The sequence below is a fragment of the Bombina bombina genome, chromosome 7 (assembly GCF_027579735.1).
Source record: "Bombina bombina isolate aBomBom1 chromosome 7, aBomBom1.pri, whole genome shotgun sequence".
NCBI lineage: Eukaryota > Metazoa > Chordata > Amphibia > Anura > Bombinatoridae > Bombina > Bombina bombina.
In genome coordinates, this window is record NC_069505.1 from 560,019,254 (window position 1) to 560,038,988 (window position 19,735).

General features: G+C 36.8%; 1 protein-coding gene across 1 annotated transcript in view; it reads left to right on the top strand.

The window, feature by feature from the left end:
* Positions 1-2,125: 2,125 nt before the first annotated feature.
* The window catches only part of LOC128636566 (HLA class II histocompatibility antigen, DM beta chain), a 64,120-nt gene continuing 46,510 nt past the window's right edge, over positions 2,126-19,735 (top strand). Inside the window, 1 exon segment of the mRNA XM_053689560.1 lies at positions 2,126-2,204. Within this exon segment, the coding sequence (XP_053545535.1) occupies positions 2,144-2,204 (61 nt within the window). The 5' untranslated portion in view covers positions 2,126-2,143.

Here is a 19,735-nt window from a genome sequence, read left to right on the forward strand (position 1 = left end):
ATGCCCCTTTGTATCAATTATTAGTTAACTATGAGCTTCTCTGAAAATAAAGTGAAACATTCTCACAAGAGTGCTCTCATTGGAATGCGGCCCCCTTTTCCTTCGAGAACAGACAGCGGAGCAGAACAGAGAAATATATATATGGCATTTCTATTAAAGGCAAAGTATTTATATACTAAATAAATGTATGCATACTATAAATATATATATATTTGCATATAAGCAAAGTTGACTATTGATTAATTATTTGCTTATGGAATCAAAAAACATTTTCCACCCCTTATATGCTCCTACATCAATAATGTGAGCCAATAAGTTGGAGAAGCTCCAGTTTCCTTCCCAATTGACACACAGAACCCAGAAACAAGGAATTTAACTACATTGATACCGTAGCAGTGAGATTCACTGCTAAAGTCCGCTGTAGAATAGTAGTAACTTCACAGGATCATCCCCACAATCAAGCGATTTTTTTTAACACCTTAACGACATGCATATCCTTATCCTTGTAAAATCACGAGATGTGCTGCTACTAAATGCCACACTCCAGGAGAACAAAGAAAAATTGATAATAGGAGTAAATTAGAAAGTTGCTTAAAATTGCATGCTGTAGATACAGATGTATCACAAAAGAAATTTTTTTGGGTTCAGTGTCCCTTTAAGAGATTTAAAAAAAAAAAAATCTGTTAGCAGGTGGTATAATAAATAACAGGCGCATGCTATAACAGTTTTTTTTCATTACATGAAATGCTGGTGTATTCCACTGTGTACACTGCCAGTGGAGCTACCATTGTTGCAGCAGATGCAGGGGATATAAATACATATGCACACACACACACACATATATACAGTATACAGTATATATATATATATATATATATATATATACACACATACACATTATATACATACATACACACACACTCACACACACATATATACAGTATACAGTATATATATATATATATATATATATATATATACACATTATATACATACATACACACACATATATACAGTATACAGTATATATATATATATACACATTATATACATACATACACACACACAAACACACATATATACAGTATACAGTATATATATATATATACACATTATATACATACATACACACACACACACACACACACACATATATACAGTATACAGTATATATATATATATATATATATATATATATATATATATATATATACACATTATATACATACATACACACACATATATACAGTATACAGTATATATATATATATATACACATTATATACATACATACACACACACAAACACACATATATACAGTATACAGTATATATATATATATATATATATATATATATATACACATTATATACATACATACACATATACATACACATATTTAGACATGTATATGTGTGCATAATAATGTTAAAGCCCTTATTTTTCAAAATACCTAATACCATATATCTTTGAGCCCTTATAACTTTTTTATTGATTTTTTTAAATTAATTTTTAGCAGACAGTGTTTAGATGAGTGTAATTGCACGTTTACATTAAATGCATGTAAAATACATGTGGTGTTTAATGCAGCGTTTTTTTTCTTTTTTCCGCTACCCTTTACGTAAGCTCTCAAGTCGTTCTAAGCGAAGAAGAGTAAATCACGATTGCGCTCAAGCAAAATCATTTACTCTCAACTCGTAAATACGAGCGCTATTTCCTCCACGTGCAAAAAGCCGGAAAAAAACCCAATATCGCTTGCATGCAACAGTTAGCGCATCCCTTGTAATCTAGCTCTTAATTATTTCTCTTTCATACGAATGAAGGGAAATTTTTGAGTTTATCGTCCTTTTAAATAAAATAAAAATTACCTGTAAGAATTCAAGGAACTTAAAAGACAGTTTTTTTCAGATTAGGAAATCCCCTTCCATGTTAATTTTACTTAGTTATTCCCTTTTTAAATATACAATTAGATGTTTAATCACTCACTTAGTTTCACTCTGACAGCAAAAGTCCCTAACATCCCAGCCAACCTTCCTCCCTGGTAACTGGTGATGCTGCTTCATCCTGCTTCATCATTGGCTGAGGGGTTGGGTAGATTTTCAACATTCTGTTCCTGACTCTGGGATATGAACGAGCTAGAGAAATGAAGGGGATTCAGGTGCCTGTGCTGCTGATATGCCTGACCCTATACACTCCTGCAACAGGTACATTTATATATTCTTTAGTTATCAGCCTTACATAGGGGAATTTGTGTACTACAGCAAACCATATTTTATTATTTTGATTATATTAATTAACAATAGAGAAGTATGATTTGCTCAGACAATACTGTGTTCTGTTCTCCTTCTGATGTCACATTTTACAACATTTGTTGCCAAAAAAGAACTTTTTATACAAATATTTATAGATTTGTTAGCTATACAGTTTTACATTTGTACCATTGAGTTTGCAGGTAATGTCTCTGGGCTTTTTCTGAACTAAAACAACACAGAAGAAATGTTTAAACTTTAATGCATCACTTTCCGTCCTTGCAGAATTATTTGTATGTTTAGCTTTTGCATATTTGTAATTAATCACTATTTTCTTGTGAGAGTTGGGTTCCCTGTTCTGGCATTTTTTGTTTATAAAATCAGGAGGATGTTGTGTAATTTACCCAATCAGAGACCAGTTTGGCTGGATTGTTATAGTTAAAGGGACAGTGTAGTGTAAAATTTCCTCCCCTTTAATGTATTCCCAATTATCCATTTTACCTGCTAGGTGTAATAATGGTTTACAAATAGCTCCTTTAAAGGGACACTGAACCCAAAGAATGAAGAAAAATTGATAATAGGAGTAAATTAGAAGTTGCTTAAAATTTCATGCTCTATCTGAATCACGAAAGAAAAAATTTCGGTTCAGTGTCCCTTTAACTTTATTATGACATTAGAATTATCTGTTTTTGTTCAGTAGTATCCCACCTATACTGACAATTTCAATACTTAAAGGGACATAAAACCAATTTTTTTCCCATAATTTAGACAGAGAATGCGCTTCTAAACAACTTTCTAATTTACTTCTATCGTCTTATTTGCTTAGCTCTCTTTGTATCCTTAGTTTAAAAGGATACCTAGATAGGTTCAGGAGCAGAAATGCATTACTGGGAGCTTGCTGCTGATTGGTGACTGCATGAATGCCTCTTATCATTGGTTCCCCAGTTGTGTCAGCTAGCTCCCAGTAGTGCATTGCTGCTCCTTCAACAGAGAATAGCAAGAGAATGAAGCAAATGGAAATTGGAAAGTTGTTTATAATCACATGCTCTCTCTCAATAATGAAATAATTTTTGGGGGTTTCATGTCCCTTTAAATATAAGCTATAGGAATACTGTGTAAAAATAGACATCAGAAGAAATAACACTCTCAGTGGGAGGTATGGGAGATAAGTAATAATATGTTAATCTTAATGGATTTCTCTAAAGCCCTGATATTCAAAACCTCTCCTTATGGGAGATATTCTAAAACGATCTTCCAGCACTGCAAAATCCCTAGTGAGATTTTGGTTTGCTTCTCCAAAGGCCGATCCCTGCATTTCTGTATGTGAAGGAGAGACAGGCGCAGTGCAATATAGCACTGCATGACATGACAGTTTTGCTGCATTTACACTTTGTGCTTTCTATTTAATACCACTATTCACTTCAGATTACATTTTATTACATTTAAACTTTGCATTTTTTTTTTTTTTGAAGTAGTGTATTTAGGATTATGATTTTACAAATTCTGATTATGCTTTCACAGTTTCTGTGTAACTTTAACAAATTAGGCTCATATTTTGTATATTTATGTGTATCTTTTACAAAGTAGATTGTCTTTTATTTAAATTAAAACTGAAAAACTGTCAGCGTAAAGTGATGGTAAAGTCACATAGATGAGATGAATCAAGGTTCACTGTTTACTCTAAGCTGCATTAGGATCATAGCTAAGACTGCACTTGTGCAATGGAACTTTGGCTTGATGCGGCTTCTAAGTACAACCACAGGAGCGTGCAGATACTATTTTACGTAGGGCGTATGGTGGATCCCCTATTGGATGAACCATACGCCATTCAAATTTTCACAGTGAGGCGGCCGGAGCACAGGTAACAGAGCAGGATTTAAAAATAAGATTTTAATAGAAATAATGCAAATTGGACAATTATTCTGGCATCAATATGAATGTAATAATAATATAATTTATATAAAGTGATCTTATCTATGTGAATTTACCATCACTTTAAGTTTCGCAGAGAAACTTTGTGAAGTCTGAACTACAATATTTATCCAAGCTGGAGAATCTTTAAATATCAGAGCCTAAGTTTTGGGCTTTAGCATACAGACAGAGAAAGATAAGATAAGGAAGCATGTGTGTGTATAGAAAGTGATAAAATAAAGAGATCTAATTTCCCTGTATGCTGAGACAATTGTAATGGGTTGTGATGTCAAATAACAAAAACTGCAATTTCATATACAAAAATAAACCTTAACCAATTTCTTATACATTTTATACTCCACTACTATATATCAAGTCATTAGAAACACATTAAGGGGAAAACAATTTTACAGTTGTCTGCCCCTTTGAACAAAAATATAAATAAATATTGGGTTTCTTTATTTGGCGTTTCCCTATAACACCTTTCTAAAAAAAACTTTAATCCAGTATTAAAATGTACTGCACCAGATATCATAATAATTAACATCTTGGTTATCAGAGTTCTGTAAAACATTTCACAGTTAATCTCTTGGTTGTCAGAAATGGCACAAAATATAGTGTACTGTAACAGTTTGATAGTCAAAGCTTGTAAAGAGACATAAATAGCAATATTCCTGCATATTTAGGTATGCTAGTACATCAGGGACACCCTTAGAATTTGCGGGGCTCTGGCCAAAACACATTTTGGGGGCCCCACAGCCCAGTGCTCTTATTCCCCTCCCCCTGTAGGGTCCACCCCTGTCCCAACATTCAGTGTTACCTATATAAAGAATAACAGTATATATTACACCTCCTGATACCATAAACACTTGCACCTTTTCAGACCCTCACCCCTGAAAGTGCGGGCCCCCAAAAGCGCGGAGCCCTGGGCATGTGCCCACCTTGCCTGCCTGTAGTAAATATTGATGTATACACTAACACACGCTAACTCATTCATCCTTTGCTAGGTGCACCACACACACTCACATACAATATGCTTGTTCAGACAGTAGCTTATTAAAGGGACACTCAGGTTAAATTAAATTTTCATGATTCAGATACAGCATGTAATTTTAAACAACTTTCCAATTTACATTCTTTTATATTTACAATTTTTGAGTCACCAGATCCTACTGAGCATGTGCAAGAATTCACAGACTATACGTATATGCATTTGTGATTGGCTGATTGCTATCACATGGTACAAGGGGAGTGGAAATATACATAACTTTGAAATTTGTTATAAAAAAATCTACTGCTTATTTGAAGTTCAGACTAAGTGCTATTGCATTGTCTTGTTATCTTGCATTTGTTGATTATGCAAATCTAATGTGTTGACTGGTCCTTTAAGGACCATCCCCCAACAACACTAGTTTATATATGCTTCATATATTTCTTATATACAGAGGCACATGTCATGTCCCTCTACTAGACAAGGGATAATTTATTTATAATACAATTGGAGAGTATAGAAGAATGACATCAATCTATCTATCTATCTATCTATCTATCTATCTATCTATCTATCTATCTATCTATCATCTATCTATCTATATATCTCTATCTCTCTGTCTGTATATCTATTAATCTATCTATCATCTATCTATCTATATATCCATCTATCAATGTGGGTGACTTCATGAATCCTGGGATAAGTTTACAGCAATTCTATGACTCTATCTATCTATCATCTATCTATCTATCTATCTATCTATCTATCTTTCTCTCTCTCTCTCTCTCTCTCTCTCTCTCTCTCTCTATGTCTGCCTGTCTATCTATTAATCTATCTATCTATCTTTCTATCTTTCTCTATCTCTCTCTATCTCTCTCTCTGTCTGTCTGTCTGCCTGTCCTTCTATCAACCAATCTATCTATCTATCTATCTATCTATCTATCTATCTATATATCTATCTATCTATCACTGTGGGTGACTTCATGAATCCTGGGATAAGCTTATAGCAATTCTATGGGATAAATGTATTAAATGTCGAGCGGAAATGATTCGCTATAGTCATGTGCGCTTGACATCACTAAATCTGTCAGTCATCCCGGTCGCTGCTTCATAAATGGAGCCCTATCTATCTATCTATCTATCTCTCTATCTATTTATCTATCTATCTTTCTATCATTTATCTATCTATCTATCTATCTATCATCTATCTATCTTTCTATCATCTATCTATCCTTCTATCATCTATCTATCCATCCATCTATCTATCTATCCATCATCCATCTATCTATCTATCCATATTCTATCTATCTATCATCTATCTATCCATATTCTATCTATCTATCTATCTATCTTTAATCTATCTATTGATAGATAGCAGAAAGAACTCTAGAAGCATTGTTGTGAAATTTAATATTTGATAGCTTGAAAACTGTGGTCCATCTGGTGTTGTCGTTGTTAAAAAAAGAGAAGAATGCTGTAAAATGAGGAAGCGTCTTTTATGCTTATGAAACCGAGGGAAGATGAAACCATAGAAGCTAAATAACTCTACATTCCTAAACTTAGATTTTATCTAGAGATTATAAAACATTTATTTTTGATGCACAAAGTTTCATATTTTATTGTTGCAATCAAATACTTGCACATTGTATGTCAACTTAAATTCAGTTTGAAGGATTCCTGCCAACAAATTGCTTTTATTTTGTTAATGAAACACAGTGTATTAGTAGAGATAATGAAGTTAATTCACTAAAGTGTGACATGGCTCTCCAAAACCTTGGTAAATCAACTGTATTCTATAGCATAGACAATGGAAAGATTTTTCTCACTGGAGTGTATATAGCATTTGCAGAGAAAAGATTTGTTCAGTTTATAACCATAGTCAGTGAGAAAAAAATGTCAAACTCAAGTATTATCTTATATGATCAATTCCATTATAGTAAAAAAATAATTAAAAGCACGAATCCGTTAGAGCATGTAATTTTAAGACCATTGACCCTGCAGTACTGTCAGCCAACAGGTATGTAAAAGAAGAAATAAAAAGGGGTTTTGTGCTGATGGCCTGTAGCACTAGCACTATGTAAGATTAACCCCTTAACCCCTTGTATGTCACTAGTCGTTAAGGGTTTTTCAGGCTATAAAAGCACGGGTCTCGCCACAAGTGGCTGGACTGTGCTATTATGACTGCTGCAGGCATCCTGGAATAGCGAGACTGCACTATCAAAAAAGCAATCCCCATTCAAAGACCAGCGACGTACCCTGGGGTTAAGCCACTGTCCTGCTGCCTTGAAGACATTCCCCACAATAAGTAAAAGTTAACAAATCTCTGTTAATGAAAGAATAAGGTTGTAAAAATTTGGCTTAACAAATGACCCCATGAACTACTCTTGGATGAAACAAAAGAAAATTTGTTCCGTGATTAACAATTTCTCAGAAACAAATTTTTGTCTGAGTCTAACAGAAAGTGATTGCTTATAGCTGGTCAAATCTCATTTGCACCTGGCTTACTACAGAAGATTGTATAGACATATTTAAGAAATAGAAAACCTCAGCAACCTTTACATTGAAAATGTTATTATTTAATGCTTATAAAACTTTTTATTGCAGATTATTTGAAATTAATTGCAGGCGTATGTTATATGTATATAGAAAAAATCACAGAGAGATTTTCCCTTACTAGCAGCGGATAGTTAACTAGAGGAAGTGGTGAAAGAGGGCTTTCGATTTTCCTACAGGAGGAGATGCACAATAGGGAACATCTAAGCCCCAACCCATTTGAAAGATATTGACAGTAGACAGAGCTCTTGGTTAAACCACAAGTGAACAAATGCAGTAACTCTACCTGCACATTATATGAATTTAAAATATGCAAACAGGAGACAGCGCAATCCTCAATTCAAGGTAATTTATTAAACTTCTTTAAAACACGCAATAAACTATTGCACTTACTCACTGTAAGTAGATAAAAGTCCAAATATACAGTCCCTTGCATGAAAAGAAGAATCTACTGGAGTCGGTGGTAATGGTTGCGATCTATGCGTTCCTCAGAGTTTCAGTTCACATCCGTCACAGATACCTTCTATGGGAAATGTGAGTCCCAGACTGTTGGTAAGGAATTTACCAACCTGAATACAGGAGAAAGATTTGAACATGTTGAGTGCATTAATTGTTGCAGTACTGGGCCCCGTTCTTTTTAAAAATTTTAAAAATGACTTGGAGCAAGGATTAAATAGTGACATCTCTATTTTTGCAGATGATACTAAGTTAAGTAATGTCATTAGGTCAGAGCACGATGAACTTTCATTACAAAGGGATCTGCAAAAATTAGAAGTATGGGAAACGTATTTTTTAAATGGGACAAGACTTAGCCAAACAGAGGAGGAAAGGGATTTGGGAGTAGTAATAGATAACAAGTGTTAGGTGTTGTTTTCAGGGGGGGGGGAATGTCAGTAAGAGCCTGGCCTGGAGCACACCATATCAGCTGGAAATGAATGTATTTGATTAGGATATCCAAGAGAATAGAATTCAGACCACGCAGCAATGAGTCTAAAAATTATTCTGTTTATTAAAAGATGAAAGGCGCGTCTTATAGGCGACAGTTACAGCATATAGGGTTAACATGATGACACTTCATAACCGCGTCATATCATACCATATTTCAAGAACAAAAGAAGCTTATTGAAATAATTAAATGAAAGAGGAGTATGAAGGAGTAATTCTTATAACAGTAACAAAAATACATCTGGGCGCATAGCTCAGCCCAAAGGAAGGTCGTTTGGGCCTCTTACCTAGATAACGGACTTCCAGGCGCATTGCCAGGAACATTTGCAAGGCCAATAAAACTAATACAATTCTTACTAACATCAGCATATTTCTCACTACATAATGACTGCTATAATAAAATGTTTATTAGACAAGATGGATGCCTTAAGACAAAATGGCAGCTAATAACAAAATGGCACCGGTCATGCTAACAATTCCTAACATACCACCCTTTTATTCTAACAGAATAACATAAAAATAGAAAAGCACAGAAAATTAGTAAAACCTTTAACAACAATATAAGCCTAATACTTTGGTAACATGAATCTATGTGAGAATACTGTAGAGAAATGTATTCACATGTAGTGCTATAATTTTATAGGCCAATAGGGCACAATTTGTCACTGCACATAGGTGCGGCCTCTCCAACACTCTCCGTCTACCTCCCAGCATCCTCAAACTACTGGTCTATCTGCACAAAGACCCAACCAGCCCCCCATCTACCCCCAAACAATGCTGCATCTTTATTTCTCCACCTGCATTGCTAGTACCCCCCAATGTTTCCAACAGTTTCTTGCTCTGTACATTCTCCACAGTGAAGCATGACATGGGAACAGCACAAATGTCTCTAGGTGGCCTCTGATCACGTTAAGAACAGTCCTTGTCCTCTTAGAGCTCCACCTTCCTCAGACACTCTGCTTCAATACCATAGTCCATTTGCAACAGGGGTGCTTATCCAGTGTTCTTCTGCAGGTAGATGCTGGAACTCCAATGGTTTGTTCATGGGGTAGACAAGGAAAGCCAGTGGATCCCCATAGCAAGCAGACACTCGAGTCAGAAGGAGTCTAAGAAGGAAACAAAACAGCACAAGATGAGCACACACCCTGATACAATCACAATTATGTCCAAATAAAACTTCTTTCACCTTTTTTGTAAGCATCACAATTCCTTTAGCTTAACTTATCCTATGTCATTCAAAACCAGGAAAACATTGTGGATATATAATACAAACTAAATACATTGAAACTTTTACAGAGAATAACTCACATCTTCTCTATACAATGTAAATGATACTTCATGAATACTAAGGCCTAGATTTAGAGTTTGGCGGTAGCCGTGAAAACCAGCGTTAGAGGCTCCTAACGCTGGTTTTAGGCTACCGCCGGTATTTGGAGTCAGTCAGGAAAGGGTCTAACGCTCACTTTCCAGCCTCGACTTTTCCATACCGCAGATCCCCTTACGTCAATTGCGTATCCTATCTTTTCAATGGGATCTTTCTAACTCCAGTATTTAGAGTCGTGGCTGAAGTGAGCGTTAGAAATCTAACTACAAAACTCCAGCCGCAGAAAAAAGTCAGTAGTTAAGAGCTTTCTGGGCTAACGCCGGTTTATAAAGCTCTTAACTACTGTGCTCTAAAGTACACTAACACCCATAAACTACCTATGTACCCCTAAACCGAGGTCCCCCCACATCGCCGCCACTCTATTACATTTTTTTAACCCCTAATCTGCCGACCGCCACCTACGTTATACTTATGTACCCCTAATCTGCTGCCCCTAACACCGCCGAACCCCATATTATATTTAGTAACTCCTAACCTGCCCCCCACAACGTCACCGCCAGCTACCTACAATAATTAACCCCTAATCTGCCGACCGCAAAGCGCCGCTACCTACGTTATCCTTATGTACCCCTAATCTGCTGCCCCTAACACCGCCGACCCCTATATTATATTTATTAACCCCTAATCTGCCCCCCTCAACGTCGCCTCCACCTGCCTACACTTATTAACCCCTAATCTGCCGAGCGGACCGCACCGCTACTATAATAAAGTTATTAACCCCTAATCCGCCTCACTCCCGCCTCAATAACCCTATAATAAATAGTATTAACCCCTAATCTGCCCTCCCTAACATCGCCGACACCTAACTTCAATTATTAACCCCTAATCTGCCGACCGAATCTCGCCGCTACTGTAATAAATGGATTAACCCCTAAAGCTAAGTCTAACCCTAACCCTAACCCCCCCCCTAAGTTAAATATAATTTAAATCTAACGAAATAAATTAACTCTCATTAAATAAATTATTCCTATTTAAAGCTAAATACTTACCTGTAAAATAAACCCTAATATAGCTACAATATAAATTATAATTACATTGTAGCTATTTTAGGATTAATATTTATTTTACAGGCAACTTTGTAATTATTTTAACCAGGTACAATAGCTATTAAATAGTTAAGAACTATTTAATAGCTACCAAGTTAAAATAATTACAAAATTACCTGTAAAATAAATCCTAACCTAAGTTACAATTAAACCTAACACTACACTATCAATAAATAAATTAAATAAAATACCTACAATTACCTACAATTAAACCTAACACTACACTATCAATACATTAATTAAATACAATACCTACAAATAACTACAATTAAATAAACTAACTAAAGTACAAAAAATAAAAAAGAACTAAGTTACAAAAAATAAAAAAATATTTACAAACATTAGAAAAATATTACAACAATTTTAAACTAATTACACCTACTCTAAGCCCCCTAATAAAATAACAAAGCCCCCCAAAATAAAAAAATGCCCTACCCTATTCTAAATTACAAAAGTTCAAAGCTCTTTTACCTTACCAGCCCTGAACAGGGCCCTTTGCGGGGCATGCCCCAAGAAATTCTGCTCTTTTGCCTGTAAAAAAAAACATACAATCCCCCCCCCCCAACATTACAACCCACCACCCACATACCCCTAATCTAACCCAAACCCCCCTTAAATAAACCTAACACTAAGCCCCTGAAGATCTTCCTACCTTATCTTCACCTCGCCGGGTATCACCGATCGGTCCTGGCTCCAAAATCTTCATCCAACCCAAGCGGGGGCTGGCGATCCATAATCCTGCGGCTGAAGAGGTCCAGAAGAGGCTCCAAAGTCTTCATCCTATCCGGGAAGAAGAGGCGATCCAGACCGGCAACCATCTTGATCCAAGCGGCATCTTCTATCTTTATCCGATGAGGAACGGCTCCATCGTGAAGACCTCCAGCGCGGATCAATCTTCTTCCGACGACGTCCAACTGAAGAATGACGGTTCCTTTAAGGGACGTCATCCAAGATGGCGTCCCTCGAATTCCGATTGGCTGATAGGATTCTATCAGCCAATCGGAATTAAGGTAGGAAAATTCTGATTGGCTGATGGAATCAGCCAATCAGAATCAAGTTCAATCCGATTGGCTGATCCGATCAGCCAATCAGATTGAGCTCGCATTCTATTGGCTGATCGGAACAGCCAATAGAATGCGAGCTCAATCTGATTGGCTGATCGGATCAGCCAATCGGATTGAACTTGATTCTGATTGGCTGATTCCATCAGCCAATCAGAATTTTCCTACCTTAATTCCGATTGGCTGATAGAATCCTATCAGCCAATCGGAATTCGAGGGACGCCATCATGGATGACGTCCCTTAAAGGAACCGTCATTCGTCGGGAAGTCGTAGGTGAAGATGGATGTTCCGCGTCGGCGGGATGAACATGGATCCGGAAGAAAGAAGATTGAAGATGCCGCTTGATAGAAGACTTCATCCGGATCATGGACCTCTTCAGCTCCCGCTTGGATGAAGACTTCATCCGGATCATGGACCTCTTCAGCTCCCGCTTGGATGAAGACTTCAGCCGGATCATGGACCTCTTCAGCTCCCGCTTGGATGAAGACTTCAGTCGGATCATGGACATCTTCAGCCCCCCGCTTGGGCTTGGATCAAGACATCGGAGGAGCTCTTCTGGATCGATCGGTGAACCCGGCGTGGTGAAGATAAGGTAGGAAGATCTTCAGGGGCTTAGTGTTAGGTTTATTTAAGGGGGGTTTGGGTTAGATTAGGGGTATGTGGGTGGTGGGTTGTAATGTTGGGGGGGGGATTGTATGTTTTTTTTTACAGGCAAAAGAGCTGAATTTTTTGGGGCATGCCCCGCAAAGGGCCCTTTTAAGGGCTGGTAAGGTAAAAGAGCTTTGAACTTTTGTAATTTAGAATAGGGTAGGGCATTTTTTTATTTTGGGGGTCTTTGTTATTTTATTAGGGGGCTTAGAGTAGGTGTAATTAGTTTAAAATTGTTGTAATTTTTTTCTAATGTTTGTAAATATTTTTTTATTTTTTGTAACTTAGTTCTTTTTTATTTTTTGTACTTTAGTTAGTTTATTTAATTGTATTTATTTGTAGGAATTGTATTTAATTAATTTATTGATAGTGTAGTGTTAGGTTTAATTGTAGATAATTGTAGGTATTTTATTTAATTAATTTATTGATAGTGTAGTGTTAGGTTTAATTGTAACTTAGGTTAGGATTTATTTTACAGGTAATTTTGTAATTATTTTAACTAGGTAACTATTAAATAGTTCTTAACTATTTAATAGCTATTGTACATGGTTAAAATAATTACAAAGTTGCCTGTAAAATAAATATTAATCCTAAAATAGCTACAATGTAATTATAATTTATATTGTAGCTATATTAGGGTTTATTTTACAGGTAAGTATTTAGCTTTAAATAGGAATAAGTTATTTAATAAGAGTTAATTTATTTCCTTAGAATAAAATTATATTTAACTTAGGGGGGTGTTAGGGTTAGAATTAGCTTTAGGGGTTAAAAAATTTATTAGAGTAGCGGTGAGCTCCGATCGGCAGATTAGGGGTTAATACTTGAAGTTAGGTGTCGGCAATGTTAGGGAGGGCAGATTAGGGGTTAATACTATTTATTATAGGGTTATTGAGGCGGGAGTGAGGCGGATTAGGGGTTAATACATTTATTATAGTAGCGCTCAGGTCCGGTCGGCAGATTAGGGGTTAATAAGTGTAGTTAGGTGGAGGCGACTTTGGGGGCGGCAGATTAGGGGTTAATAAATATAATATAGGGGTCGGCGGTGTTAGGGGCAGCAGATTAGGGGTACATAGGGATAATGTAAGTAGCGGCGGTTTACGGAGCGGCAGATTAGGGGTTAAAAGTGTAATGCAGGTGTCAGCGATAGCGGGGGCGGCAGATTAGGGGTTAATAAGTGTAAGGTTAGGGGTGTTTAGACTCGGGGTACATGTTAGGGTGTTAGGTGCAGACATAGGAAGTGTTTCCCCATAGGAAACAATGGGGCTGCGTTAGGAGCTGAACGCGGCTTTTTTGCAGGTGTTAGGTTTTTTTTCAGCTCAAACAGCCCCATTGTTTCCTATGGGGGAATCGTGCATGAGCACGTTTTTGAGGCTGGCCGCGTCCGTAAGCACCGCTGGTATCTAGAGTTGCAGTGGCGTTAAATTATGCTCTACGCTCCCTTTTTGGAGCCTAACGCACTGAAAACCCTGCCATTCTGTGAACTCTAAATACCAGCGGTATTTAAAAGGTGCGGCCAGAAAAAAGCATGCGTTAGCTACGCGGGTCGTTACCGACAAAACTCTAAATCTAGGCGTAAGTAAGTGAAAACTGCTAGACTTCATCAAGAGGATGAATGGCTATGCTAAGTAACTTATGCTAAGGCCTGTCCTGCAACAAAAAATGAAAAATAAAACAGTCAATAAAAATATTTTCTTTAAAATTAATTTATTCACACTTTCTCTTGGAACTACTCCTTAAACAAATATTTATTTGTATAATTAATATAAATTTCTAGCTGAGACGAGTCCTCACTGTGTTCCACAAGGGTGAAGGGTCTAAAATATTCTGATAAATTGCAGCATTTTCTTTAAACTATAGAGGTGCAAACATATTTTCTATACTTAGTGGGCCATTCAATAGGTTACAATAGTGCAAGGTTTAGAGTTACACTTATCTAAAGGGTTACTTTGTTAAGTACATAAACTACAATGTTGTACTAATACAAATAAGGCATACTTTTCTGCAGACAAAGCTATATGACTTCTTATAACTAATATGATCAACAAAAAAATAACACAAATACAAGAAAATACAAAACAAGCAATATAAGTAAACAAGTTAAAACAATTACTCCCCTAATTTAACTGTGGTTGACTCTGTAACAGTGTAACAGGTCCTCAATTCCAACAAGCAAGGCACAGTCCAGAGAAGGATAGTCTTTATGTTCTGAAGACACACATCCTAGGAAACAGTCATAGATTACCCAGTGTCCAGTTCTGGGGCTGGTACCAGCATGCAAAGCAAAGAATGGATCCAAAGATAGTTCAGCAACCTTTACTGCAGTATGGTGGTTAAAACAGACTTGACAAAGGGTCTTTTATCATCATTTTTCTTTTCTTCACCTAGGCACCAGGCATTTCTTTTGTTTAAAAGGTTTGCTTGCATTCAATCTTCAATCTTTTGGAGAGTGCACTATGGAATATTATCTGTACAGATTTTACCTAAATATGAAAAACTCAAAAATAATTCAGTTAGTGTCTTTAATCTCTGGATACAGCTTCATGATCTCATCCTCCAAATACAAATATTGTGTTAAGAACAAAATAGAAAAATAAAAACATTTTAGGTTCATTTACTTACTTAAAACAATATTCACTTAAAACAATCTTCATGATCACATAAAGATGCTCAGCAATGCTATACTCAGCAATACTCATCAATACTTCCCCCTTTGTTTGCGTGATACACCCCATGTGTCACGCAAACACAAGATAACAGCAAACTAAAAGACAATTCATGCACTCTGTAGTATACTATTCTTAACATCAGGCAAAATCAAATACACCTCGATATTCCATATTCCATTCATACAGCACCCTACCACACGCATTCACTAAAAATTAAAACACAACATTCGCTTAGAAAACACTTAAAACCACCTGTCCATTCCACAAAACAAAACATTAACAGCCGACACAAACTTTTAAAAAACAGAATTAACCTGAAATTCAGCACATATACTTACATTCACTGAAACACAGCACTCGCAAAACACTACAAATAATTAAAATCCTATAACAACCGTCTATACCCTGGTTCTGCAAATTCTACCATGCACAATACTATGAGATCACACTAATAATGCAATCACTTCAGAAGATCAATAAACTCCAGTTGCATATTTACAAATAAAATCCCTAACCATAAATTTACAAAGGAACACACAAACACCTAGGTACCATATTTTGGGAAAAATCAGATAATAATAGTACAGCCACTGTTCTATATAGCCCCTGCTTGCATGCACAGTGCAAATCCACTGTTAAATAAATCATGTGTGGCACAAATAATTTGTGAAAAGCTCTAGAATCCAGTCTATACTTTTACATAACTAACGGCTAGATTTAGAGTTTTGTCGGTAACGACCCGCGTAGCTAACGCTGCCTTTTTTCCGGCCGCACCATAAAAATAACTCTGGTATTGAGAGTCCACAAAAAGGCTGCGTTAGGCTCCAAAAAAGGAGCGTAGAGCATTTTTAACGCAAATGCAACTCTCGATACCAGAGTTGCTTACGGACGCGGCCAGCCTCAAAAACGTGCTCGTGCACGATTCCCCCATAGGAAACAATGGGGCTGTTTGAGCTGAAAAAAAAACTAACACCTGCAAAAAAGCTGCGTTCAGATCCTAACGCAGCCCCATTGTTTGCTATGGGGAAACACTTCCTACGTCTGCACCTAACACCCTAACATGTACCCCGAGTCTAAACACCCCTAACCTTACACTTATTAACCCCTAATCTGCCGCCCCCGCTATCGCTGACCCCTGCATTTTATTATTAACCCCTAATCTGCCGCTCCGTAAACCGCCGCTACTTACATTATCCTTATGTACCCCTAATCTGCTGCCCCTAACACCGCCGACCCCTATATTATATTTATTAACCCCTAATCTGCCCCCCACAACGTCGCCTCCACCTAACTACACTTATTAACCCCTAATCTGCCAAGCGGACTGCACCGCTATTAAAATAAAGTTATTAACCCCTAATCCGCATCACTAACCCTATAAGAAATAGTATTAACCCCTAATCTGCACTCCCTAACATCGCCGACACCTAACTTCAATTATTAACCCCTAATCTGCCGAGCGGAGCTCACCGCTATTCTAATAAATGTATTAACCCCTAAAGCTAAGTCTAACCCTAACACTAACACCCCCCTAAGTTAAATATAATTTACATCTAACGAAATTAATTAACTCTTATTAAATAAATTATTCCTATTTAAAGCTAAATACTTACCTGTAAAATAAATCCTAATATAGCTACAATATAAATTATAATTACATTGTAGCTATTTTAGGATTAATATTTATTTTACAGGCAACTTTGTAATTATTTTAACCAGGTACAATAGCTATTAAATAGTTAAGAACTATTTAATAGTTACCTAGTTAAAATAAATACAAAATTACCTGTAAAATAAATCCTAACCTAAGTTACAATTAAACCTAACACTATACTATCATTAAATTAATTAAATAAAATACCTACAATTACCTACAATTAAACCTAACACTACACTATCAATACATTAATTAAATACAATATCTACAAATAACTACAATGAAATAAACTAACTAAAGTACAAAAAATAAAAAAGAACTAAGTTACAAAAAATAAAAAAATATTTACAAACATAAGAAAAATATTACAACATATTTAAACTAATTACACCTACTCTAAGCCCCCTAATAAAATAACAAAGACCCCCAAAATAACAAAATGCCCTACCCTATTCTAAATTACTAAATTTCAAAGCTCTTTTACCTTACCAGCCCTGAACAGGGCCCTTTGCGGGCATGCCCCAAGAAATTCAGCTCTTTTGCCTGTAAAAAAAAACATACAATACCCCCCCCCCCCATCATTACAACCCACCACCCACATACCCCTAATCTAACCCAAACCCCCCTTAAATAAACCTAACACTAAGCCCCTGAAGATCTTCCTACCTTGTCTTCACCCTACCAGGTTCACCGATCCGTCCTGAAGAGCTCCTCCGATGTCCTGATCCAAGCCCAAGCGGGGGGCTGAAGAGGTCCATGATCCGTCGAAGTCTTCATCCAAGCGGGGCAGAAGAGGTCTTCCATCCGATTGAAGTCTTCATCCAGGCGGCATCTTCTATGGTCTTCCATCCGGAGCGAAGCGGCAGCATCCTGAAGACCTCCAGCGCGGAACATCCATCCGGCCCGACAACTGAACGACGAATGACGGTTCCTTTAAATGACGTCATCCAAGATGGCGTCCCTCGAATTCCGATTGGCTGATAGGATTCTATCAGCCAATCGGAATTAAGGTAGGAATATTCTGATTGGCTGATGGAATCAGCCAATCAGAATCAAGTTCAATCCGATTGGCTGATCCGATCAGCCAATCAGATTGATCTCGCATTCTATTGGATGATCGGAACAGCCAATAGAATGCGAGCTCAATCTGATTGGCTGATCGAATCAGCCAATCGGATTGAACTTGATTCTGATTGGCTGATTCCATCAGCCAATCAGAATATTCCTACCTTAATTCCGATTGGCTGATAGAATCCTATCAGCCAATCGGAATTTGAGGGACGCCATCTTGGATGACGTCATTTAAAGGAACCGTCATTCGTCGTTCAGTTGTCGGGCCGGATGGATGTTCCGCGCTGGAGGTCTTCAGGATGCTGCCGCTTCGCTCCGGATGGAAGACCATAGAAGATGCCGCCTGGATGAAGACTTCAATCGGATGGAAGACCTCTTCTGCCCCGCTTGGATGAAGACTTCGACCGGATCATGGACGTCTTCAGCCCCCCGCTTGGGCTTGGATCAGGACATCGGAGGAGCTCTTCAGGATGGATCGGTGAACCTGGTAGGGTGAAGACAAGGTAGGAAGATCTTCAGGGGCTTAGTGTTAGGTTTATTTAAGGGGGTTTGGGTTAGATTAGGGGTATGTGGGTGGTGGGTTGTAATGTTGGGGGGGGGTATTGTATGTTTTTTTTTACAGGCAAAAGAGCTGAATTTCTTGGGGCATGCCCCGCAAAGGGCCCTGTTCAGGGCTGGTAAGGTAAAAGAGCTTTGAAATGTAGTAATTTAGAATAGGGGTAGGGCATTTTGTTATTTTGGGGGTCTTTGTTATTTTATTAGGGGGCTTAGAGTAGGTGTAATTAGTTTAAAATTGTTGTAATATTTTTCTTATGTTTGTAAATATTTTTTTATTTTTTGTAACTTAGTTCTTTTTTATTTTTTGGACTTTAGTTAGTTTATTTCATTGTAGTTATTTGTAGATATTGTATTTAATTAATGTATTGATAGTGTAGTATTAGGTTTAATTGTAGGTAATTGTAGGTATTTTATTTAATTAATTTAATGATAGTATAGTGTTAGGTTTAATTGTAACTTAGGTTAGGGATTTATTTTACAGGTAATTTTGTAATTATTTTAACTAGGTAACTATTAAATAGTTCTTAACTATTTAATAGCTATTGTACCTGGTTAAAATAATTACAAAGTTGCCTGTAAAATAAATATTAATCCTAAAATAGCTACAATGTAATTATAATTTATATTGTAGCTATATTAGGATTTATTTTACAGGTAAGTATTTAGCTTTAAATAGGAATAATTTATTTAATAAGAGATAATTAATTTCGTTAGATGTAAATTATATTTAACTTAGGGGGGTGTTAGTGTTAGGGTTAGACTTAGCTTTAGGGGTTTATCCATTTATTAGAATAGCGGTGAGCTCCGGTCGGCAGATTAGGGGTTAATAATTGAAGTTAGGTGTCGGCGATGTTAGGAAGGGCAGATTAGGGGTTAATACTATTTATTATAGGGTTAGTGAGGCGGATTAGGGGTTAATACATTTATTATAGTAGCGGTGCGGTCCGCTCGGCAGATTAGGGGTTAATAAGTGTAGGCAGGTGGAGGCGACGTT